The sequence below is a fragment of the Pituophis catenifer genome, unplaced genomic scaffold (assembly GCF_029215685.1).
Source record: "Pituophis catenifer annectens isolate HBS135680 unplaced genomic scaffold, rPitCat1.0.hap2 SCAF_2, whole genome shotgun sequence".
NCBI lineage: Eukaryota > Metazoa > Chordata > Lepidosauria > Squamata > Colubridae > Pituophis > Pituophis catenifer.
In genome coordinates this window covers 77,725,618-77,752,388 of record NW_027256882.1, presented here as the reverse complement: position 1 = coordinate 77,752,388, position 26,771 = coordinate 77,725,618, and the positions used below count along the sequence as shown (strand labels likewise).

The following is a 26,771-nucleotide window of genomic DNA, read 5'->3' as shown; positions in this document are numbered from 1 at the left end:
CGCCGAAGATAGGACAGGAGAGGGAAGCTGCTAGGCTCCCCAAAACAGGCGCACACGGCTAGCAAAGACCTATGTAGCCGAAATCACGAGAAGCCTGAGAAGCGCTGAGGCAGTTTAAAAATGGCGCGCGGCTAGAATTTTCGCCGCCAACGCCATAACGGTCGAGCGCCGAAGCCGTCAATCAAATCCAAACGGCGCGCTCAGCTCAGCCTAGCCGCCGAGCGCTGCCAGCAGAAAAAAAGGGGAATTGGCTCGCTCTTTGAATTACGATCGCTTCAGACCTTGAGGAAGCGATCAAGGGGGTTTGCGGGGTAATGTAGGGACCCCCAGCCGCCACAGAGATCGTTGGAGTGGTGTGGGAGGCAGAGGGGGGGGTCCGGCTATCCAGACCCCCACGCAGCACCCCGGCGGCAGGCCAATCACTCGGAGTTGCCTTCAGGTAGAGCTCCGAGGAGTCTGTTACATAAAGAAATAGCGGAGAGGAGTCCCCTGGATAGAACCCCAGGCTAACTCACCCGGCGCAGTAACAACAGGGCCGTTCGTTGTGACACTGAATCCACACCACTCTGAAGAAGTTATCAGAAGAATTTCAGATGGAAAATCCAAATAATGAGGTATTTCACCAGCCAAATTGCTAGAGCCAAGGAAAAAACCCAGTCTCTCACTTGACTGAGTGAATGAACTGGAGATTAGCCAGGCAAAGGAGGAGTGGCCAAGGATGTTTCTTAAAGAAACAGTCACCCAGTCCAGCAATGAAGCTGAGGAACTACCCATTATTTGGATTCTCCAGGCAGCGCGCTGGAGAAAATAACGTTTATTGTACATCTGTTGATTTTGAGAAAGCATATGATAAAGTGAATTGGCTTGAATTTTGGAAAGTTCTATATGTCTATGGCAGGGGTTTCAAACTTGTGACAACATGTTGTCATTACGTGACGAATCACAACTTTTCCCCTCTTCGCTAAACGGGGTTGGGCATGACCAGTGTGTGATGCATCTGGCCTGCTGGTTGCGAGTTTGATACCCCTGGTCTGTGGAATAAGTGCGATAATGCAGTATAATGCTCTTATCACCTGCATATAATATTGGCAACGTTACAGCCATGTATGCAGCACATATATTATACCCTTGCTAGTAGCTTTTCCAAGTTGACCCAGGCATTTCAATATGTTACTTCTATTAACTGATAAGACTCCTACTATAATTGTGACGGCAAACCTTTGGCACGCGTACCAGAGGTGGCACACAGAGCTCTCTCTGTGGGCATGTGCGCTGTCGTAAGTGCGTGCGAAGACCAGCTGGCCAGTGCGTGTGCCAGAAACCCAAAGACCAGGCCAGCTAGTCTTCGGGTTTCTAGTGTTCCGGCGTGCGCACACACACGTTCCAGTTTGGGCACTAGGTGCCGAAAAGTTTCACCATCACTGTACTATAACATGACAAAATTGTGTATGGCAGCCTGTAAAATCAGGAAGGTGCTGATGCTCACAACAAGTCAGCAAATTCTTGTGGAGTCCTTGGTGCTCTCTGAGCTTGCTTGTTTTCTTTTACCTATTTGGGTAATAAAATATCTACAAGAAAACAACCAAACTCAGAGAGCACCAAGGCTCTCATAGTTCATCTGACTTGCAAAATAGTTTTGGTCCTTAGTTTTTGTTCTTATGTTTCCTTATGTTTTTGCTTCCTTCCATATTCAATAATATTTCTTGCTTTCTGTAGTATTTTCCTTATTTATTTATTTATTCACTCCCATTCGCCAAAATTTTAACTAATTCACTAAGAACATATCTTGGTCTAGTTCTTTTTCTCCATGACTTCTGCTGAAAATATGCTCCATGCCAAAGTTTTCTTTACATAATTCTTATTTACCTGAATACAATTGGCATTGTTATGTGCACTTACTTTGTATTAGAACCAATTAAATCCATTATCAGTGCACTTGGGTGTCCTGGGAAGGAAAAGCAACAGAGAATGCTGTATAAACATAATTGCTTAGAATTTATCATCTTTCCCTTTTCTACTGGATAGAAGATAACCGCACAGAAAGCAGTGTATTCTAAAAATTGTTAACTTTATAAACATGGACAAGCAGCTAATACTCCCATGTTCTCTGTACATTTATATTTAGCAACAGAGAATGAATCATATCACTATTAATTTAAAAGGCAAGCCCTTAGGGCCCATTTTTGCGGGACATAAATCCATTTTGTGCACAACATAAATACTTCAGTGTGATTCTTGTTTATTATTCTTTTGAGGCATACTGGTTGCAGGGCTGTTTGTAAGCTACGCATATTTCTAATTACCTGTTCAAATTTTTTTGGCACAAATATGTTAATCAAATTAACCGAACAACAGGTAAAACAGCACTCCTTTAAAAAAAATTAAAGCCTTGTAAATTCCCCAGCTGACTCAGAGCAGTTTGTATATTTTATGTTTCTATATTTTAAGTTTTGGATGAAGCATTTGTACAGTTGGATGCTTCATCCAAAACATTAAAAAATTGTATTTATTCACTGGGGTGGGGAGGGGAGAGGGGAAGGGAGCAAGGGAGGGGAGGGGAGGGGAGGGGAGGGGAGGGGAGGAGAGGAGAGGAGAGGAGAGGAGAGGAGAGGAGAGGAGAGGAGAGGAGAGGAGAGGAGAGGAGAGGAGAGGAGAGGAGAGGAGAGGAGAGGAATTTATTCATGTATTAATATTAGCAAAGCACTATAGGATTCCCTATACTATACTCCTGTGTTGGGAGCACTGAAGCGCTTCCATAGTGAAAGGATCATCTGGTGACATCACCACTGCCTAGGGAATGCCCAGTTGGGGACTTCTTTCAAGTCCCTATTAATGAGCCCACCGAAGTTATACCTATTTATCTACTTGCATTTAACATGCTTTCGAATTGCTAAGTCGGCAAGAGCTGGAGCGAATTACATGAGCTCACCCTGTCACACAGCAACACTCAGGCTTCGAATACGGGCTTGCAAATTGTCAACCCAGCATCTTAACCATGTGAGCCACCACACTTCTTCCCTGTGTTGGTAAAATGATGTCTTTCTTGCTTAAGTAACATTTAATGTTAAATCTGTATTAAAAAGATCTTATTTTAATTCTGTCATTTCATCCCAAGCCTGATTCTTTTGGATCAATGTGTTATCACCCAGAATCAAGAATTTGATTAAAATGGGATGCATGGACTCAAATTCATCTTCCCAGAGCTTCCTGAAGAAATGGAATAGGAAAAGGAGACAGATAGCTAAATGTCAGTCCATATAAGTACATCTCAGGAAAGGCCTCTTCTTTAAAGGTTATGAATTGTGTTCTACCATATTGGTCTACTGCACTCTGATAGATGTTTATGGAGTTCTGGTCTAGCATTATGAGAGTTACTGGCCGAAATTCACCCAACCAGCTTCTGTATCTAAGGAAGAACTGTTGTGGTCCTCCAGCAGCCTGAGGAGCTGGCAGCAAAGTCAGACAGCAATGAGACTGAGGTAGAACAGGGGCCAGTCCTGGAGGCTGGGGAAGGCACAGATGAGGGCTCTCTGTCGGAGGCAGAGATGGGCCAGGGCCATTGGGGAGTGATGTGCAGACTCCGGAGCCTCCAGAGGCTGGCAGTAGAGAGGCAGAGGAACAGGAGGAGCCTGTTCCTAGTGCACGTATGAGAAGAGCTGCCAGAAGGCAAGAGTATCTACAGCAAAGAGGACAACTCGGGAGTAGGGCCAAGAGATGATTGCCCCCCCCAAAAGGCTTAAAAGACCAGCAATGGCTCTTGGGCTTTTTGTCAGAAAACAACATTGATAGATTTGTTCTTGTCTTGCTGCACTTACTTTTTGACGGCGTCTTCTGCTTCTGAACTTTTGCCAAGAGAAGCCTTTGGCAGTTTGCCTAATTATACCAAGGTTGGTGATTAGACTGAAGAATTTGTATTATGAAGAATTTGTTTTGATTTAGTTTGGACTACGCTGAGAATGAGTTAATTCTTAGATGTTCTAATAAAGTGTTTGTTTTGGAACTGTTTGCATCTAATACTACTTACTTGGACCTGGGTCACAACAAGAACTAGAATCCAGATCTTTTTTCACCTGTCCCAAGAGACCACCACACTATTTGCAGTGTTACATAAAGACAGAGTATAGGAAAAGCCATAACTGCATCTCAATTCAAAACATCTGTTTCTGTATTTTGCATTTAATTTCAGAAAGTTAATTTTAATATGTTATTTTACTTCAGTAGATCTAATGGATTTTTACAAAAATAAATTAACCATTTACATTTATCATTGGGTGTGTCTCATACTCATCTTCCTTCATGGCTCTCAAACAGTAATAATAAAAATACTTTGGTGGAGTTATCTTCAAAGCTGTAACCTGAGAATAGAGCATATGAAAAGAATGACAGGGAACAGAGACATTATTGTTTAAGACACAGTGATTCCACAGTGTGACTGCTTGGTATGGCAATGGCTTCTCCAGTGTTAGCAAAAGCCACCCTGATTTTTAAAAAATAATATTGCAACAGCTGTGACTATCCTCATCATTATACATAAAAAGCCAGTCATTAGGCATATTGTTGGAAATATCAGATGTTGCAACTGAGGGGCTCATTAGAAATCTGATGCAAGCTTTTGATTTACGGTGCCTTAACTCTTGTCACTAGTACCAGAAAGATTGTCAGATATAAAACTGCTCTAGATACTCTTAAGCAATATGGGAAGATGACTAAGGAATTCCCACTCTTCCAAGTTATATACTTAATTAAGAAGAAATGTGAGATAAAGCAATGAAATTGGACAAATGGTTTGTGAAACACATGACATGATTGTTTGTTAGAAAAAAAATAAATCATACCAAGGAATGTTCAATAATCAGGTTTCTATAGTCAACTCACTCCCAGAATGATACAATATATCTGGAGAGATAAGTTGGGGAAGTTTGTGCTTGATTGATTGAGAAGAAACCACTTAAGGAAATGCCTTGTAATGTTGTTATATGCCTCATTTGCTAGGAACAAAAGTGCTAAATTTGAGCTGCACTGAAATGATATCTTCTTTTTTCCCAATGGTGCTTTTTCAAGAGGCAACTGAACTTTCTTGTTTTTCTTTGAAGTCATTTCACTCCTCATCCTCATTGGATGAGAAGTGAAAGTCTGCAAAGAAAAACAAGTCCAGTTGTCTTGTGAAAAAGCACTTTGGGACAACCATGGCTTGGATGACCAAGAATCTCCATAGGTATCTTCCTTTACAGATTCCAAATCTCACTGTTGCAATTAGCTTTTTTTCACTGCAAATATCAAGCAATACATCACGAAGGTGTTTGTAAATGCACTGCCACTTCTACTGAAATTATGGTGTTTCCATATGTAATGGAAAAACAAATCACCGCTGAACCAAATGTCCATTATTTAAATCTTACCATAGCTGCCAAATATACCCCAACCTTAGATCTGAATTCCCTTCTGCATTTGTAGTTTCCATTACTACTTTAAATTTTCTGAAAATATTTTCTCATCCAACCAAAAATATTAAATTCAGTTGCTTAGCGGCACATTTTAATGTGTTAGGTTCAACCTTTAAATGCCAACCTAGATTAGGTTGAAGTTGATATCTCATCTATTACAAATTAACATTGTTCTTAGGAGGCCGATTTCTATGTTACTTAGCACACCTACTGTATCTGTGCCATCAGTGGTGGGTTTCAAAAATTTTTACTACAGGTTCTGTGTGTGTGAGACTTGGTGGGCGGGCATGGCTTGGTGGGTGGGGCTTGGTAGGCATGACAGGGGAAGGATACTGCAAAATCTCCATTCCCTCCCCAATCCAGGGAAAGGTTACTGCAAAATCCCTATTTCCTCCCGATCAGCTGGGACTTGGGAGGCAAAAAATAGATAGGGTGGGGCCAGTCAGAATTTTTACTACCGGTTCTCTGAACTACTCAAAATTTCTGCTACCGGTTCTCCAGAACCAATCAGAACCTGCTGAAACCCACCTCTGCTATGCATGTAGCATATTATATAAAAATATAAAGGCATCTTCCAGGCTGTAACTTCCTCTTTGATTCTGTTCATCATTCAATACAGGATGTATAATTTGAGTTTAGCTCTGCTGATAAACATGAACATGATCCAGGAGAGAAACAGCAGGTAACTCTTAATGGAGACATTATTTTTTTTAGAAAACCTATCTAGTCTCCAGCCTACCCGTTTATGAAGAGATCAATGGAGTCTGAGCAGTGTCACCTTTCTGTGGCTTTATTCTTTAGATCAAATGAGTGCTTTATTTTGGCTACTGATTAGGAAAGCTAGAGTAAGTGTTCCTGTTATGTTCCTTTTAATTACATAACTGATTATTATTTCAGCTGATTCTTCTCTTAGAGGAGCATGGATCCAGATGGATATCACACACACACACGTAATATTCTGTCTCTGTATTCTCACCCTAGTTGTAAATAGTGAAAATGTTATCCATCTGCAAAATCCATCTTGAATTTCAAAAAGCCAAGTCTGCAGCTGGGGATAGCACAATTAGTCTGTACACCATATTCTGAACAGTTCAAATCAGAACTTTGTTCCCAGATCAATGAGTAAGAATGCCATTCACAACAAGGGAACCCACATTACAAAGAAAAACTCTGCAGAAATTATTGAAACAATTCTGTTCCAGAGTAAGAATGATTTCCTCTTGTAATATGTTATTTGGCCTCAAATAATTGCCTTATCATGTAATCCACCATCAACAGAAAAAAAAAACTTTTATGCAAATATAAAGCTTTGAAGCATTTATTGTCAATTCTCAGTAACATGTGGAGAACTTCAAACAAACAGCAAGGAGTTGTTTATTATCAGCACTCCTAATTATTCTCCTTCTAGATGAGAAGGATGCATTCTGGGATGCTGACTAGAATACACATTTTAAATTGCCTACCTTTTTAATATATTTATTATAACAAGTACTGCATGCCTTTTGATCATATTAACAAGCAGTTCTTCATTCTTCTCTCAGTGGCATATTATCCACATTTACAAATAACAATGGAATATATAATCCTGAAAAGTTGCCAAATCATTCAGACATTCTTTTCTTAAAAAAAAGAAAAATATGAGGTATGGGATAGGACAAGGGCAGTTAATGAAGGAAAAAGACAAAGCTGCTTTGGCATCCTGAGGGCTGAATGAATGTGCATCCTTTTATAATGTATTACGCGCCCAACATCCTCATTACTCTAGGAGGTTTATTTATAAAGATATACCAAATTACTATTTCAACAGTTTCCTTGTCAATTCTCAAGAGGAATATAAAGAGCTTTAGTATTTCTTGCAAAGTTGTTATACTCCCTGTTTTTTCCATTCCAGCTTAGACTTTATGGTATACACAAAAGTGCATACTTTCGTTCAGTGCTTTCCCTGGGCTCTTGTTAAAGAAGAAAATGGAGTAATATCCATTCATCAGTGGCCATTCCAGTTCCCACTGCAAACACTTCACCAGAACAACACCAGAACCATACCAGCCACCAGAAGCCTTCTTCGATCACTAAATTACAATCACAGCTATCAAACGTTGCTTGGTTAAGATTTAAGAAGCACTGCCTCAAAAGCAGTAGTCTTAAAAGTTACAGAGTAGGAAAGAATTTCTGTAAGGTAACTTAGACTCAACCTAATCCATATATTATGCTACAAATTACATTTCTATTGTTTAAACAAACACTACCGATGTTGTAGCAATAATATGGGGAGGAGTTAGGGATAGAAAAACTATGAGGAAATGAATATAATTTATATAGCATTTAGGTTTTGGTTTATCTAGATCTAGATTACATGTACAAAAATATACTATTTATGTACATATAGACAATAATCTGAAAGCCCTTTATAATCATAGATCATAGTAAAATTTTACGTGTAAAGATATGCTCCTGCTCATTTTGACATATTCATTCATTTAATTTATTTGTTTGTTTAGCGTTTGTTTTTATTTAGCAGTGGAACTTCACATACATAAAAGTGGGTATGGTCAGGAAGAGAAAGGATAGATAGATAGATAGATAGATAGATAGATAGATAGATAGATAGATAGATAGATACCCTGTTTTCCCCAAAATAAGACCTCCCCAGATATTAAGCCCAATTGGGCTTTTGAGCGCATGCACTAAAAATAAGTCCTCCCTGAAAATAAGCCCCCCTCCAAAATAAGCCCTCCCTGAAAATATTTAACCGCATGTGCAGCCGATCCCCACCATTTCCTCTGGTTAGGGTTAGGGAGACAGAGCTGGAAATCAGGTAAGATGGCAAGAGGAGCCTCATTTTGTTCCACACACCCCAAAATAATAAGACCTCTCTGAAAATAAGGCCAAGCGCTTATTTTGGGGTTCAAAAAATATAAGACTGGGTCTTATTTTTGGGGAAACACAGGTAGATAGATAGATAAATGATAGATAGATATCATTTTATAACAAATGTGCACATTTACAACAACAAAAATATGAAAATGATTAAGGGCTGGTCAGCTGCAAGGGGGTCAGAAGAATCCAATACTAATTAAGGTCACAACACTTGTCAGCTTGTTAACTTGGGGTTAGGACTTTTTAGGGGTGTCCTGAACAGCAAAGCAGCTGAGGAAGAGATACTTTCTTTAAATAATCTCTCCCCTCTGCAAAGTAACAGAGGCTTTCAGTCATGGGGTTTGCTTATCATGTTGCTTAATGAATCTTTTGTAGGAATCATTTGCAAACACTAAAAAAGGTCTACCTGTATCTGCTAGAAAGCAATGAGTTCACTTATGTTTGTACATTCTCTTGCAATCAATTCCTGAATATGGGGGTGGGGGTGAGGTAAGGTTCTGAAGCACTGAAATTTCTAATGCCTGGTATGACTTCTGACAATATCTCCTTTTAGATACTATCCAGAAAGGCAGGCAGAGAAATGTTAAAATTAGTTTTATATTTTACATTGCAGACTTTGTGCTTAGGTTCAAACCTTCTATTTTAAACTAAAAAGGGACCAACTTATTTAATTTTTAATTTTTTCAATTTTGTGCATGTGACATATAACGAAGTATAATTCAACTAAATTGTATAAACAATTTATCTAAAGGTGCAAGAATTGTTGGTTAATCTAAACCAAAGCATGTGTTTCCGTCACTAGTTTATTAACATTTTGGATCAACATACTTTAAGAATATAGTCATATATAGTGTTAGCAAGAGAAGGTTGCCTAAGGATCATTTCACTCACAGGATTATTAATAAGTATCAATTAATATTTAATGCAGTTATGTGCTATGTATTAAGTATTTGTTTGCATGTGTTATCTTGTAACACATAAATCTTTTGTAAGCCTTTTGTTAAAAAAAGTAATATTTAAAAATATTTGATATTTGATATTTTCTTTAGGATGCTCTTCATTTCACATAACAAAGAGTACATTCTCTAGCAAGAAGGGGTTTTCGTATTCTTTAACTGTATTCCTAAAAATATGTATGCATGAATACAAATATTTAATCTATGAGGTAAATGAACAAAAATGGTTAAATGCTTGCTGATATTAAGATAAGAAGTTTGGGTACTTCCATTATTTATTATTTTACTACCATGTTTTCCCGAAAATAAGACCCTGTCTTATATTTTTTTTGAACTCTGATTTATGATTTGAAGCCTTATTTTTGGGGAGGTCTTATTATTTTGGGGCGTGTGGAACAAGACAGAGATCCTCTTGCTGTCTTACCTGATTTCCAGCTCTGTCACCCTAACCAGAGGAATGGCAGCGACTGGCTGGGTATGCGTTTAAATATTTTCAGGGAGGGCTTATTTTCAGAGGAGGGCTTATTTTCAGAGAAACATGGTATGTATGTTAAGAATAGAAGGAATCACATATCTAATTTTCCTTTTTTTAAAAAGGGAAATCTGTTCGATAGAATTTGCTGCAATATAAGTTTTGTTATTAGCTTTGCGTAGGAAATAATTTTAAATCATTAGCATTCTTGATATTTTGGTAAAAGCAATAGTTATATTACAATTAACAGAAAAATAAAACAATGACAGAAACAATTACAGAGTTTAATATGTAAAAAGTACAATCATGTAAATCAATTTGAGTACATTTAATTTTAGATAACTATTTCAGTGGCATTGTTTCCCTAGCTCATACTTTAATTCTTCTCTATAATATGATTTCAGCCAAGCATTTTTTTTTTAAATTTTTATACCCAAGTCTAGTGATTAGGATGGGAAAGCAAAGTAGAGGCGATCACATCAGAAATGGGCAAATGAGAGACTCAAACTCATAATATATGGGGAACCATGGTAAATGTTGTTTTTCTCTAGAATTCCTCCAAAAATTAATGAAACAAGCAATCTTAACATTATTTCTCTGTACTCCTTTCTACTAACTGACAATAATACTCAGTAGTCTTACCAGAAACCATGCCATATGTCTTAACTGGTCATCATTTAATTACAGGTGGTACTCAGTTAATAACTATTTATTCAACAACCATTTGAACTTAGCAACAGTGCTGAGTGACTGGTACTTATGACCAGTTGCCAAAGTTCTGACAACTGATCATAGTCATGGTCATATGATCACCATTTGTCACCTTCACTGCTGGCTTCCAACAAGCAAAGCGAATGGGGAAGCTAATAGGAGGTCACAAATGGTAACCATGTGACACTGTACTTGAAATGATGTGAGATCCACTTCATGATGGCAACCAGAAGTGCCAAAAAATACCGTTGCTAAGTAGCACAGTGGTGTGACATTTGACTTTATGACCGTCTTGCTTAACAATGGAAATTCTGGAGCCAATTGCAGTTGTTAACCAAGGTCTATTTATGCTACAGTTCCATCTACCAAACTGACCATGAACACTTGATCCATCTCCTAATTCCATAATGCAACTAATTCCATAGTTAGCAGTTTAACTCCGGATATAACTACTTAGCCTAAAACCAAAAAAAAAAAAAAAAAAAAGATGACCAGTGAAATTTTGAGCAGCCTGACTGCCCTCTACTAAGTTTGCATGCCTCAACCAAGAAATCCTGTTACATCCAATTCCCAGAAACAGCATGAAGAACAAAAAGAGAAAAGAAAAGCAAGTGAATGAATTCTGCTTTCTGGTTCCTTCTTTTACAAATCTGGAGAGTTTCATATCTCGTCCCCAAGAACTGATTCATAAAAGACTCATTATAGTTCTGTTATGTGCTCCTCCTCCTTCTAATCCTTTTATTAAACAGAGTAATATCAATTCTTATGCTAATACAATTGAAATATAATTCTTACAGTACTTGGCATTTCTTTTCTACGCTGTCTTGATTCAGGACATTTCTGACTTTTTAAAGAAGAGTTCATGACAATTTAACCCAGCTCAATACCAAGGCCTGCAATCAGCATTGTTCTGCCTCTGTTCAGAAACTGCAGCATGGTCTTTGCCTTTAATAAGCAACTTAATAATCAGTCTATTAAATTTCACACTTATTAAATGTCTCTAGTAAAATTGCAAGATTTTATTAACCGCAGTGAGAAAAACAGTTATTGCAGGCAAATTAACTCTATTGCAAAATTAAAACTATTAAATAACTATGTGAGATGTAAACGTTGAAACGAAATTGCATTTAACATGCATAGGAAATTAAATAATTATAAAGCAAATAATCTTCAAAAATGCCCATTATTTAAAATGCAATGTAATATAAAAAAATATTTAGTTGTAGCTAAAATATACTAAGTCAGCTTAAAATATGAATTAATATTGAATCTCACTGACCTTGTACTACTTTCAAGCTATTTGCTCATTTAAACTGTTAGTAATTAAGACATCAAAGGATGCACAAGAATAGTGTTCTTTCATTATTCCATTCAATTTTATTTTTGAGATGGGATATATTCACATGTTCATTAGACATGAACATCATGTTATTAATACTTTGATTCTTATTAATGTTAAATTTTCCACTAAGCACTTTTTAGAAGATTCCTGCAACATAGAACAATTTTATGACCTTTGAGGTGATAGAGATGTATCCCAGAAGTGTCAGACAAACCGTTTTGGTTGGGAAATTGAAGGATTTGAAGTCAATACAATATATCAAAATGTCTTCCAGGTTAGAGATGGCTGCTCAAGAGAATAAATGAAATGGGTAATAAATGGTAATTTCTTTCTCTAAGAAATAATTTTAGGTATCTGAGTACTATTTATACCAACATGTTCCAGAACAATGTTATATCTGAACCTTGTAGAAATTATGAACTATAATCAAAATCTAATGGTGAAATCTAAGTATTCGATTTTACCATTAGATTTTATTTGATTTGTAGAGAATTGATTTGATTTGCAGAGAACATTTGCACCTATAGCCTAGATATATCTATACTTGTAAAATCTCTCTAAAGCTTCAGATGGAATTTTTTCAAGGTTTGTCTGGAGATGTCAGCAGCTTGAAGTCAGATTCCACACAATGGAAAACTATTCTACATTGTACTGTGGTTTATAAATAAATAAAATGACAATTCTTAAGAAATGGAGAAAACTTTGTTTTCACCAGAAAGGATGGACTTCTTCAATAATGAATAAGGAGGAAATCCTAATATGTATACCTGTTAATTTATTATCTATGTATTTACTACTGCAATGATATTGGCACATATAGGGTATGATTTTCTATCATGTAAAGCATAACGTAGCTGGCAAGACTAAGGTAGCAAAGCCAATATGGTTTAGGTAAGAGATCTTAATTCTAGTCTGAGATAAAGATTTTTGGAAACTGTATAGGATTTTTCCAGCCTTATTTAGTTAAGTAAATGAGGAACAGTAAGCCATAGGGTTTTTTTGAAGCATTTTCTAAAGTTCCTCAACTTCTAGTGTGATTTAATATTTCTGAGGTAATCTTTCAACTGACTTTCCTACAATCTCTCATGCCTCATTTCATATTTACAATAACATTCTTGACAGCTAGGTTAGGTTGAAAGACAGCTAATAGTCTATAGTTAGCAAAATTGCCCCATGATTGGTTTGGTTTTTTCTCTTATTAACCAAGGCATCCACTAATGGAATAGGAGTGAACAATAGTGGTGATTCTTCCTGTCCCTGCAGATTGTACACTGGATATAGGAGACCACAAAGAAGGAACATCGTTCTCCCTAATTCACCGGCAGTTACCTTACATTAAGACCAACGTTCAACTACTGGGATTAATCCTATCTTGTTTCCATAACCCTGATTATATCACACTTACTTTAATCCCTCATGACATCCAGCATATTTCGCTTGTTACCTATACCTCATACATTAATATAGAGATATTTAAGACAGTGAATTAGATTCCCTGTGTTCTCTTTCCCTTTTTTGTTATGCCCATATTTACTCCCCCATTGTTGAAGTAGCAATTTCCAAAGCACTTCCACTTTGCTGAACAGGCCTGCTGTTCAGATTAATCAGCCACAGCTACAAATCTATTTTCTCTCCTTACTGAGATAAATTCCATCTCTGCAAAACAGCCCTTCCTCCTGGAAGTTTATACACTTATTGAAATACTGAAACCTCTGTTGCAACCAGGAATTAACATGACACATGATTCTTTCTTTTGCTAAACTCTAATGAGAATTATTTGATGAAAACCAACATGGGTTTGTCCATATGGATGAGTCTTGTCAGACTTTCCATCACATCTTAGAGTCAGGCACCTAAGAGATAATACACATGTTGAGATGGAATACCTAGATGACAAATGGGAACTCCTGTACTTCTCAAGAGGGCTTATGAACATCTTCCTCTGGGTGATTGGTGATGGATCTACATGGATCAGTTGGCACAGCACAGAGTCTTCTGTAATGCACTCATGTTTCTAGAAGCTTCTTTAAAGTCTGGATTTTTAAAAAAATATTTTATATAAACAGGTTTTTAAAGTCTAAATATAAGAAGTAGATGCCAAAACGCAGAGTAATGTTGATGCAGTGTCTTTTTGCAAGCCACCTTCTTTCTCATCCTTAGAAGTTGTAAACATCATTGATCTTCTGCTTTTGGAAAGCAATAGAATCCACACATCTCCCTCTTGACAAGTGAGCTGAACATATAATATACCAGCCTCCAGTTTATCAATCTTTATATTAAGGACTTCCACAAGCTTGGTATTTAACAGCTTTCTTTCTTTTCTGGGAACAAAGAAAACATGGCACATCTGTTGCAGGCAACTGCCAAAACCCCATTTCTGGCCAGGATGTCTTCTATATTCACTGGACTAAGAAAGAAAAGAGGGAAAAGCAAATAGAATTCTTTCTTTCCCAGAATACACTAAGACAGTGCAATTGATCATCTGTTGAATTAAATGTTAGGCAGCTGACTTGAGGTGATCAGATGAATTCTAATTCCTCTACTTTTCATCTGCTTCCCAGAATGCACAAGGAATATGCAAATGAACTTCTGGAAAAAAACTTCAGTTAAGAAATGACACAGAAACATATTTAATATGTACTATGTTAATTGTATGGTGGCACAGTCATTAGAGTACAGTACTACAGACTACTTCTGCTGACTGCCGGCTGCCTGCAATTTGGCAGTTTGAATCTCACCAGGCTCAAGGTTGACTCAGCCTTACATCCTTCTGAGGTGGGTAAAATGATGACCCAGATTGTTTGGGGCAATATGCTGACTCTGTAAACTGCTCAGAGTGGGCTGTAAAAGCACTGTGAAGCTGTATATAAGTCTAAGTGCTATTGCTACTAACATGACATATCATTTATTGAGCATTCCTAGTTGGGCATAAATGACATTTTTGTTAATACCTATGGTGCTGTGTGAAATATAACATGATTAAAATTGCCAATTTAATTGGTCTTTGTTTATCTCCATATGAGTCCACTTCCACACTAAATTTACACACTGGAAAGCAACCTAAAGGAACAGCCTTTTCTATAAATATTTTCAATGGTTAATCTACAAGACCAAATAGCTGCACACATTTTATCACTTAGCCAATTCACTTTAAAATATTTTTTTTCTTCAGTGCAAAATCATAAATTTCTTCCCCATATCTTTCGGTGTTGCAAATGTATGTTCTTTAGAGAAAAAATTGTATTTACTTTATTAAGAATGTTATTCTGTCAAGGGTTAGGGTTTCATTGTAGTTTCTATTATACACCCCAAATTAAATGCAGATTAAAGCTGAAATTAAAATAATAAATTAAAGGCCTATTTAAAATGGGTGCTTTTATATAATGGCCATCTTCCAGATTTTAATTTTAATAAAAAACAAAACTCCATAAAGAAAAATAGGCTCCTCAATTCATCACAAAGTACTGTATATTTCAGAAATCCAGAAGAACTACAGAGAAGATTTAAGTTATTCTCAGCTGATATCAAAGCAACTATAGGCAATTTTTTTCAAATAAACTCAGTTATGTGGGATCATGGATCATATAGAGGAAGATAGTCTCTGAAGTAACCTGCATCCAGTTGTATGCAGCTTGAATAATAATGATCAGTACTTGCATTTTGAGACAGTTTAGTATATAGGTTAAGGCGTCGGGTTAGAAACAGGGAGACACCGACTTTTAGACTCTTAACACAGCTGTGTGACTTTGGTTACTTTCTCTCAACCCTAAGAATGCAGCAGTGGCAAACCACTTCTGAAATTGCTGCCAAGAAAATGAAGCAATGAGTTGAACACACAAAAAACAAAACTCCCTTGCATTTCATCAAGAAACAAAGTAGTAATCAATGCAATTCAGTGCTTTTAGATGTGATACTATTTTTGAGTTCTTCCACAAATCACCATATCAGCTAATAGGTTTCTAAAGTAAATACAACCTTCAATGTAGATCTGAAATAGTCAGAACTTGAAGTCCCAAGCAAGTGTATCACAGATTTCCCTCCCCAGAAAAGAACAGTAAAGCAAAGTGAATATATAATGTTCCTAGTCATTGCCTCAATTTGTAAAACCTGAGTCATCCAGAAGTGCACCAAATATAATTCTTGCTTCTTCCAAGAGACTGGAACCATAGTCGAAACATGGAGACATACTGCCTTTCTGCAATTATAATGCCTTACAATAAGCAATTCTGGCATTTCTGGATTCAATTGCTTTTTATTATTTACCTTCACACTCACTACTTTCTGAACACACTCAGGGGAGCCACACTATTACTTAATTATTACCTGCCTCCTGTTAAATTTTTTAGACCTAGCCATTTAAAGTTTAGGAAGTTTTAAATTTAGTTTTCATATAAAAATAAAAATAAAATAAAATAAAATATTAATAAAATAAAATTAGGCCACACCTACTTTAAGACAGATTGTTAAACATTCTAGAAAATTCTCATATGAAATTTCTATAATGCACAAGAGAAACCCAAAAGACTCTTAAAGGAGAAACAATTCAAAAACAATGATGATCTTCTAATTACTAAACTAAAAAAGAGACTCATAAAGTGCTTAATATTCAGCTTCTGATAGTAATAAGTTATATTAAAATTTTTACACTTATGAAAGAAGCATCCCCTCCAATCTTTGATGAGACATTCAAATCTTCAAGCATTTATATCATGAATATGCAGAAATATATTTAAAGGACTGTTGTATCCTCAAACATTGCATAAACAAATAATAAAGAATAAAATAACACTTTTTCAAAATATGTTTCTAATCTCAACTTTGCTTAAAGATACAAATCTTTTATAACCCTATTGAAAAGAAAGAAAAAAGATGCGGAAAGAAAAACATAAATAGAATAAGTAATTGTCACAATAATTCAGTATCAGAAGAACTTGATTTTAGCCAAAAGGCTGAAAAGCAGGATCAGAAGGAAAGAAATCTGAGAATCATACCTGATGCTTCTTGAATTTTCATTTTCAGACCTGTAAAATAAATACATAATTTAATACTTACTAAAAATTTGTAGCAGATTCATATCTACATGCTAATTTACAACAATGTTGCGCTCAAAAGATCAGGTTTTTTACAGTAGTAAAGTTGGAGTAATAAGAGTGAACAATTAAAATAGATGCTTATTGTGATAAGCTTTAAATATATGCATTTTAAAAACAAATATTACAATTAAAATTGGGACGAAAACAATTGAAGTAATACATCTAGTTGTATTCTGTTCATTTTGTTTTGTTTTAACAATATATAGTCAACAAGACTTCTTTAGCATTAGAGTACTAAATACAGTATACTGCCGTCCAACTCAGTAAGTAAAACTGTAATTCCAGATAGAGTATATAAATAACTATATATCTTTTTCCAGTTTTTAGTATGAATGGTTTGTACTACAAAAAAAAAAAAAAAGGATACATAGTGTAGTCTAATAAGTCTTCACTTCTTAAAAATGATACTGTTTCTTAAAAGCTCATTAAACACTGAGAGTCAATGAATGTAATTAATTATTACTATTTCCTTCATGGATATCAGACTACATACAAAAGGTATAAAAATGAATATATACAAAACAATACTTTATGGAAAAAAAACACCAACCAGCTGTACATCCATTCAGCTGAATGCTCCCCCTGCCTTTTAATTATTTTTTAACACTGAATTTTAATCAACCTTGCCTGTTTTTAAATTTTATGTAATGTTTTTATGTTTTATTTGTATACCATCCAGATTCTCCTAGTTTCTAGCCTGGTCTCTTAACTACAAGGCCAAACTGGCTCTCCAACAATACTTTATGCAATACCATAATTAAAACAATTGGAAGCAGTCTTCCTAAATTGATGCTGTCCAGAAGGACTGAAATTCCAACACTGTCCAGACAGTCCTAGGAATATGAGAAGCACCCAGTAGGGAAAGGCAAAATTACAATGTTCCAAATGACTTAATATAGATGAATGTAACAATATATAAGAGAAAGGAAATGATAGCATATTTTATACAAAAATAAACTCTCATAAAGTACCTTGGTCATAACTCCAAACAATGAGAATTACAAATCCCACAAGAACCTATATAATATCTCCTGAAGGTTCTCAGTTCCCATTTGTAATAGAAAAGGATATATATATACTTTAGGATTGAACTGTAGTCTTCGGTATTTTCTAACCTTGGCTATCATATTTCATTACCTAGCTAGGTATCCTCATCAATACTATTGAGTGTAGGGTTTCCTGCCTTCTTATATACAGAACTTGCCCTGCCTATGTTGGTAAGAATGTGGTTTTCTCCTTGGCAGTACCTTGGATTAGGGTATTATTTTCTGCTTGATTATTTCTCTGGTTTTAATACCAGCTTACCTGGCTGGTATTACTTCTAGTCTTATTTTCTTTTTAGCTTTTTTATTGACTCTTTTGAATGGTGTGTAAATGTGATTTATCTTCATGCCAGAGGTCTCCAACTCCCGGGCCACATCCCACTATTACTTGTTTGGAACTGGGCCGCAAAAGCAGGAGGCAAGTGCACACACGCAGCTCAATTTGTGCAAAAAGCCAGCAAGTGCACACACAAAGTTCCATTTCTGTGAGTGTGTGCCCACCAGTTGCGTAAATGGAGCTGCACATGTATGCACCACTTGCATGGAACCATCCATCACACACACACACACACCATGTTGATCCACAAAGTCAGAAAGGTTGGGGACCTCTGCTTTATCAACCCGGAACTTCTGTAAAAGGAAACAAACCACCTATATAATATATTCCAACAAAATGGATATCCACACAAGTTTAATAAAAAGTGACTAACCTCTTAACCCATTACAGCACAACCATCAAGCTATGAAAAGGATAAAACTACTATACATCAATAACATTTCAGAAACATCCAACAAACTATAACTACACAGCATTACCATAGCACACAAATCAACTGAAATATTCTAAAGCATTTTAAGTAAACCAAAAGATCCAGTAGTCCAAGAAGGAAAAACAGGAGTCATCTATAATATATAACAAAATTAAAGACTGTAACAGCCACAGAATGCATCTATGGACACCAACTAACAGTCCAAAGATACAGTAAAACTTGTTAATCTCATATAATGGACAGATTCAAGCATAGTTTTGAGTGGGAAACTGAACATCCTAGATCAGGCTCAATCCAAAATATCAGAATGTTCCTGAAATTTGGCATCATTCAGATCAATCATCAATAGACACATGAAGATAAACCCCATTTTAATTGTCTCAAAAGAGACATTTAAAAAATTAAGAAGAAACCGAAAAGATCAGGACACATCCCCTTCAGCAGCCAACACTCAGATAAACAGGGATTAACATCAGACAAACAATCTAGCTGAAAACAATACACTATTCAAGGAAATACCAAGGAGAAAACCACACTCCCACCAACACTGGCATGGCAAACCACCGTATATAAACAGGAGGCAAACCTCTGATTCACTAGCACTGATGATGTTACCTAGTCAAAAAATGAAACATCTGACAACCAAGCTCAGAAAGCACTAAGACTTCACCTTTCCATTTCCTTAACGTCAATTACCCAAAAGAATGTTTTTTTTAATAAGACAGCATACTTAGAAAGTAGCCACAGGTTATTCTGAATCTGAAAATGTGTTTTTCCCTTTTATGTTCATAATGTTTCATACAGTATATAAATACAATTCAACCTAAGAGATCATCTGATACAATTTAATGTCTTTAAAGCATTTTGTTGCATGGTGCCAGATCACCTGTGGACCACTGAAATCTCAATTTATTCTTCAATCTTCTAGTTGGAAAGAGGCTATTTCCTCCTTGTTTCTGGCACTAGCAGTCTAAGAAATTCAATTTCCCCACATTTTTTCTATTCTAATTTTTGTTTTTAAACTACTTATTGGTTAATTTACAAATGTATGTAATATATTCTTTCAGGCTTAATGTTTCTTAAATTCTGCTCCTTACAAAATAAGACCACATCCCAATTCCTTTTAAGCAAGATAAAAATAAATCACAGGGGATAGTGTGAAAGTATAAAGCTACCTTGGCACATGTAGGTATGAACGTTGAAGGTGACATCACCTGAATAAAACACTCACTGAATATCATTTGTTTGAGATCTGAATTAGTCCATTTAGTGAAATAATTCTTCAATAAATGTGGTAGGAGGCTAAGAAGCAGCAGGATTTAATTGAGTTCCAAGCACTGAAGCAAATTGTCAGTACTCATAGCTGTCCATGGTCCTGCTGATACCAATTCAAGCAGATTACAGTCTGCTATGTAAGCAACGGTTGTTTTCTGAACTCTGCTCCTCCTATTTCGTTTTCATCATTTCTGGCAAAACCTTAAAGGCTTATGCTCAACTTACCAAGTCTCTCTCTCTTTCCAAAATAATGCAACTATTATATAGAAGTGTAATTTGAATCATACTTTTTCTATTTATTTATTATCCACTTTGAAGCAGCCATGAAATTTAAAGAAATTAAAAAGTAATTTAGTTCATGTAAACCAGAACAAATTATAATTATTTTTTACATATTTTAAAGAAAATGTGATTTAACAAAATATGTTAACAAATCCCTTTCCCCTTTAAGATTATTTTGATGCCAAAGTAATGATCTATGTAAGTTTTGTTTTTCATAACCTAGCTACATAAGCTTGATGATGAACATCCATGTGTTCTTGTTTTAAAATATCACACCCTGCTTGTACTTTGGAGTCAGCTGCCTTGTATATTTCACTTCATGAGTTTAGGGTCCATGGTGGGCGTGGCCATGGTGGGTGTGACACGGGACCGCACCTCCGCAGACATAGTTATATAAACTTATAAAAATAGGGAAGTGTACATTTCTGCGATTTTGTTTTTTTAATACTTATTTGATCTACTTGATCACCTTATGAGAGAGGGACCAGATCAAGACACTGATTCCATAGGAAGACTAGAACTATAAATTATTGACATACATTATAGTAGCAGAATCCTACAAGCCTGAAAGCTAAAATATTGTACTTTTTCTCCATTTTATACACATTTTGAGCCAAGGACGGCTCACTCTGGAGGCCCCATTTTGGGCCAGGACAACCTCCAGGACCACTCCGGACACCAAAAGTGATTGCAGGGGGACATGCCCCGCCAGTGCCCCATTTTTGCTAGCAGAGGTACTGTGAGCTAGTTCTTTGCTATTTCCAGACCGGTTCCACAGGCCAGATATAAGCACCCCATGGGCTGGATCCAGCCTGTGGGCCTTGAGTTTGACACCCCTGCTGTATGGGAACAGCTTGACTTCACCATCAGAGGGTAGTCACCATCTGAGAGGGCCAAAATGATAGTTGTATATTTTGTAAAATCCAAATAGGAACTAATCAGGAGTAATAAGAAAAAGAAACTGATAGACTGAAGAGCATGAGAGTTTCAAGTAATAAGAGCAACAAAGATGATTAGGCGACTGGTAGATAAAACATATAAGGAATGGTTGCTGGAATTGGGTATGTCTAGTTTAATGAAAAGGACTGGGGTTGCATGATAGCAGTGTTCCAATAGCTAAGAGGCTACCACAAAGAAGAGGGAGTCAACTTATTCTCCAAAGCACCCAAAGGCAGGGACAAGAAGCAATGGATGGAAACTAATCAAAGAAAGAAACAACCTAGAACTAAGGACAAATTTCCTGACAGTTATAACAATTAATCAGTGGAACAATTTGTCTCCAAAAGTTGCGAATACTCCAACACTGTAAGTTTTTAAGAAGAGATTGGACAATCATTTATCTGAAATGGTGTAGGGCTTCCTGCCTGAGCAGGGGTTGGTTAGAATAGAAGACCTCCAATGTCCCTTCCAACTCTGTCATTCTGTTAAGGTGTCCCGTTTAATAAACAAACAGTGAAGGAATGCTACTTCATTATTGTAGAATATAATAATAGAACTTTGAAGTTCTATTATTGTCCAAGTTTCTCTCTATCCAATCTTAAACAAAATCAAGGCTGGATTTCTTTGTGTTTTTCTGTCATGCTTGCTTCAATTTGTGGACTGTGTAATCTCTTCTCCAAGCCCCTTATTAATTGCTTGTTCCTTCCTTTCTTACGGTTCTTCCCCAGAGTCAACTCTAAATTTTGTTACACCTGGATAGCATGCTAGAAACTTGCATTGCTGTGATCCCAAGGAGACCTCAATATTTGGTATTTCACATTCTTGATATCCAGAATTAACATTGAAGGATAAATGGAAACACACTAAATTGCTGACTTTGACCAATACCTTCCTCTCTTATACCAAGAGTTGCACATGTGGAACGATGACATTGTTAAAAGAAACACAATATCATAGAGGAATTAATTACCTGACTCTGAAGCTTCAGGGGAAGTGCAAACTGGTAATTAATGTCCTGGGAGTGAGATAAGGCAGAGATGTAATGGAAAATGTTCTAGGATAAGAAGAAATTAGTGGAGTTGAAGGGAGAAAGAAAAATGATTTTAAAAGGGGGAAAGAAGTTTCTTCTATTTTTAAACTTTATTCCTAGAAGTACCTTAGTGGCTGATTAAAATGGAACTTCTAAAATAACTTATGGGGAAACTCTTTGTTCATTAATTTTATGGCTCTTTGTCTTCATAAGATAAATTTACTATAAATAGTTACTGCAACTTTTGTAACAGAAGAGAAAGGAAAAGGAGTCACATAAATAACATCTCAGATGAGTATCTCTATGATACTCATGATTTGTCATGGTAACTAAGATGAATTTAAACAATTGCTCATACTACATAGCTAAACAAACATGAAAACACCTCCAGTGTTTCCAGTGTTTCCAGTGTTTGAGAGTGCGTGCAGATAGCGGTTTGTGTGTGTTTTCTTCTGGTAAATGGTGTGTCCTAGTGAGCCATTGGATTTTTTGTAGACTAAAACATCCAGACATCCAACTTCCCTTCCTGGAAGCTATCTGCATGCACTCTCACACCACCACCCAGCACAGATGAACTCCGTAGCCAAGACACTCATCTCCAGAACAAAACGCTTAGCTGACGAACAACACCTAAAAACCGAACTACACACTCTCACTAACGTACTAACATCCAATGGATTCCAAAGAAATAAGATTACCAACCTAATCCAAAAAGAAACCCTCACTAAAACCCAAGACAGAGAACAAGAAAACAGCAAAGCCCTCCTCCCATACATAAAAGGCACCATAGACAGAATCAGCAAGATCCTCCACAAACACAACATCAAGACAGCATTCTGCACAAACCGAAAAATATCCACCATCCTAAGAAACCCCAAAGACAAAATTGAGTTAGAAAATCAAGGAGTATATGAAATCCCATGCACCGCCTGCCCCACCACATACATTGGACAAACCAACAGAAGAATAAGTGCATGCACTGAAGAACACAAGAACTCAGTCAGAAAAGAGGAACCAACTTCTTCCCTGGTCCAACACCTTAAAGCCACAGGACATGATATTGACTTTAAAAAGACAAGAACTATCGCCAAAACTGAACACTTTAACAACAGAATAATCAGAGAAGCCATCGAGATAGAAAAACGCCCACACAGCATGAATAAACAAGATGATACCTCCCATTTGGAAGTTTCGACGAAGTCTCATTCGTCATCTTCAGGCTGGTGTTTTCGGCTTCGTGCTTCTAGGAGCAATGTATGTGATCGCAGCTGTTTCTTCCTTTTAACTGCCAGTGGGGGTGTGAACTGATTGGGTGGGAGCTTGGCTGTGTTCTGATTGGGTGGAGGTGTGTTCTGATTGGTTGGGGGTTTGGCTGTGCTCTGATTGGATGGGGGGTTGGCTGTGCTCTGATTGGATGGGTATGTGTTCTGTTTAGGTGGGAGCTTGGTTGTGCTCGGGTTAGTTTGAGTAGCAGGGGGATTTGAGCTGGTGAGCTGTGTTGCTGTTGTTTGGCTTCGTGTTCGTGGCCGTGCCACCTCTTCATGATGGGTGTCAGTTTCCTTCATGTATGGATTGGAGGGGTTTAAAGTGGCTAATGATGCAGCTGTGGTCTGGCTACTGGTTCGTGGTCGTGCCTCATCATCAGTGTGGGTTTGAGTCTGCTTTCTGCGTGGATGTGTGGTGGTTACATCGTGTGTGGCTCTCGTGAGTGTGGGTTTGGTGTCATTCTTTGTATTAGGGACTCGTTTGTCAATAATGGCAGGTTTCCAAATGGCTGGTAGGCAGGAGGTATCATCTCATTTATTCATGCTGTGTGGACGTTTTTCTATCTCGATGGCTTCTCTGATTATTCTGTTGTTAAAGTGTTCAGTTTTGGGGATAGTTCTTGTCTTTTTAAAGTCAATATCATGTCCTGTGGCTTTGAGGTGTTGGACCAGGGAAGAAGTTGGTTCCTCTTTTCTGACTGAGTTCTTGTGTTCTTCAGTGCGTGCACTTATTCTTCTGTTGGTTTGTCCGATGTATGTGGTGGGGCAGGTGGTGCATGGGATTTCATATACTCCTTGATTTTCTAACTCAATTTTGTCTTTGGGGTTTCTTAGGATGGTGGATATTTTTCGGTTTGTGCAGAATGCTGTCTTGATGTTGTGTTTGTGGAGGATCTTGCTGATTCTGTCTATGGTGCCTTTTATGTATGGGAGGAGGGCTTTGCCTTTTTCTTGTTCTCTGTCTTGGATTTTAGTGGGGGTTTCTTTTTGGATTAGGTTGGTAATCTTATTTCTTTGGAATCCATATATAGATATATATATATATGCTTTTATGCCTATTTGTATATCACCCAGAGTGATATGAAGGAGATGGAGTGTGTTTAAATACGATAAATAAGTAAACTTCCTGGACTTCATAAAGGAGACCATGGTTCTAATAGCTCAAAGAGAGGTGCTTTATACACACACACATCAGGGGTGGGTTCTAAATTTTTTTACTACCGGTTCTGTGGGCATGGCTTATTTTGTGGGTGTGGCTTGGAGGTCATGTGACTAAGTGGGCGTGACTAGCTGGTCAGAGCCATTTCTGGAAGGTCCTCGTACTTACGACAAGTCCTCGCACTTACGACCCAACTCATTTGTTTGCTTTTAACACTGATCAGCTGTAGGACGGCCCTTTGAAGCCCCGCAGCAAGATTTTAAACAGTTTTTTCCCTTCTAGTCATCAGCTGGGACTCAGGAGGCAGCAATAGATTGTGGGTGGGACCAAATAAAAGGTAAGAATAACGTGGGGAGGTGGGAGGGCAGGGGGGGGAGAACCGGTTCAGTGACGTCATATCGTCACCACTACTGGCTTGGACGAACCGGACCAAACCAGGAGGAACCCACCACTGACACACATATATATACCTTTCTCTCACACACCGTATCTATCTATCTATCCAAACACATCTGAAACAGAACAAGTTTCATTGTTATATTATTGAATTTATAGCTCAAGCAAATAAAATTGTGGCTGACTAACCCATGCGCTCTCTATAAAATTCAAACAATGTTTGAAATGTCAAGTTCCAAGCAAACTATTTAGAATTCCAGGGTAGGCTTTCATAACTGGTATCAACAAAGCAGAGATGAGCTTTTGAGCAGTGGTCTCATTTACTTTTATCCTGAGGTTTCACTGGCAACTGTGCTACCTGTGAGCAGCTGACAAGATACACCACAAAGCAATACCACCAAAGATCTCAGCCACAACTGCTAGATAAATGTCAGGACAAAACCAACCAACCAACCACTACACCAGGACCATTTAGCCCAAAAAGTCATCACTGCTTTATCTAGAATTTTCATTATAGGATAAAAAAGTGAAATCTATCTTTGGCTATTCTCTCACATTAGAGCTGAGTTATGATGAAAATAATTTTTAAAACTCCCATTCTAAACTCATGGCAATCAACCTCCTATTCTCCCTTTATATCTTAGAACATTTCTAGAAATCAATACTTGAAATAAACTTCTGAGAATCATTCGGGGTGGGAATGTATCTCAAGCCACTTAATAAACTGGGACAGCATAACCACAAATGGCTTCTGTTAAGAGACAATTCACCATGATTATGCAAACTTTTCCCTTTTTATAGAAACGACTTTTCCCCATTTCCAGAAATGGCATCAATTTTATTTGCTGGCCTATGTTGACAATTTCCTACAATGTAGTTGTCATGGAACCACATGATAAGTGGAACTTACTGGTTTTTCTTTTATAAAAACATATCAGTGATACATTCAGTACATAACAATTATCACCGATTTAGAAATAAGTACTATGGCAAAATAGTATAGATAAAATTTTGTTAAAGATTTTGTTAAAAATTGAACAAAGTGATGACCTGATCAAAGCTCTGTTCCAAAAGGATGTAATTTGTATGTTTGGGGGGGGGGGACTTTTTGCAAAAAAAAAAAACAACAACAATGATCACCGACTTCTGTTTTTTAAATTGCCATAGAAGCTACTTCTATATATTCCTTAGCCCGCTCGTGTCCAATTTTCTAGCACTTAGTTTTTGCTTTGCCACTTCTCATTTCTTCCATCTCTTTGGAGATTCTTCTTTGGTCTTCAACTACTACAAGCTTCTCCCACTTTCTTCACCTCTTTGGCCATGGATCACCTGGTTCCTGGCACTCTTAGCCACTGGTTCCTTTGCTCCACCACGTTCTGTCCAGTTGCCTCTTGCTCCAACATGATCTTTCTAAATGAGCAAGTTTGTCAGATCCACCAGCTTAGACTTGGCGCCTTGCTGGCGTTCTGTCATCAATTGGGGAAGAGACAGGGGGAACAAATGGGCAATAAAGTTGTATACCTTTATTATGGGAAATTGGGAGAGGGAATTGACCACTGAAGGAGGACAGGGCATTTTGGAATCCGGTTTGTATTGATGGCCTAGCATCTTTAAGGCTGTTTGCCCCAAGTGTGGAATTTGCCCAAACACTTCAGAGTTTCTCATAACATCTCATCGGTGCTGGATTGGCTATGCATGGATGGACTACTGGTGGAAG

At 37.2% G+C, this 26,771-nt stretch overlaps 1 protein-coding gene across 1 annotated transcript in view; it reads right to left on the bottom strand.

The window, feature by feature from the left end:
- The window catches only part of IQSEC1 (IQ motif and Sec7 domain ArfGEF 1), a 325,666-nt gene that overhangs the window by 256,191 nt on the left and 42,704 nt on the right, over positions 1 to 26,771 (bottom strand). Inside the window, exon 2 of the mRNA XM_070936983.1 lies at positions 16,794 to 16,823. Coding sequence (XP_070793084.1) covers positions 16,794 to 16,823 — 30 coding nt within the window. The remainder of the gene's footprint in view (positions 1 to 16,793; positions 16,824 to 26,771) is intronic.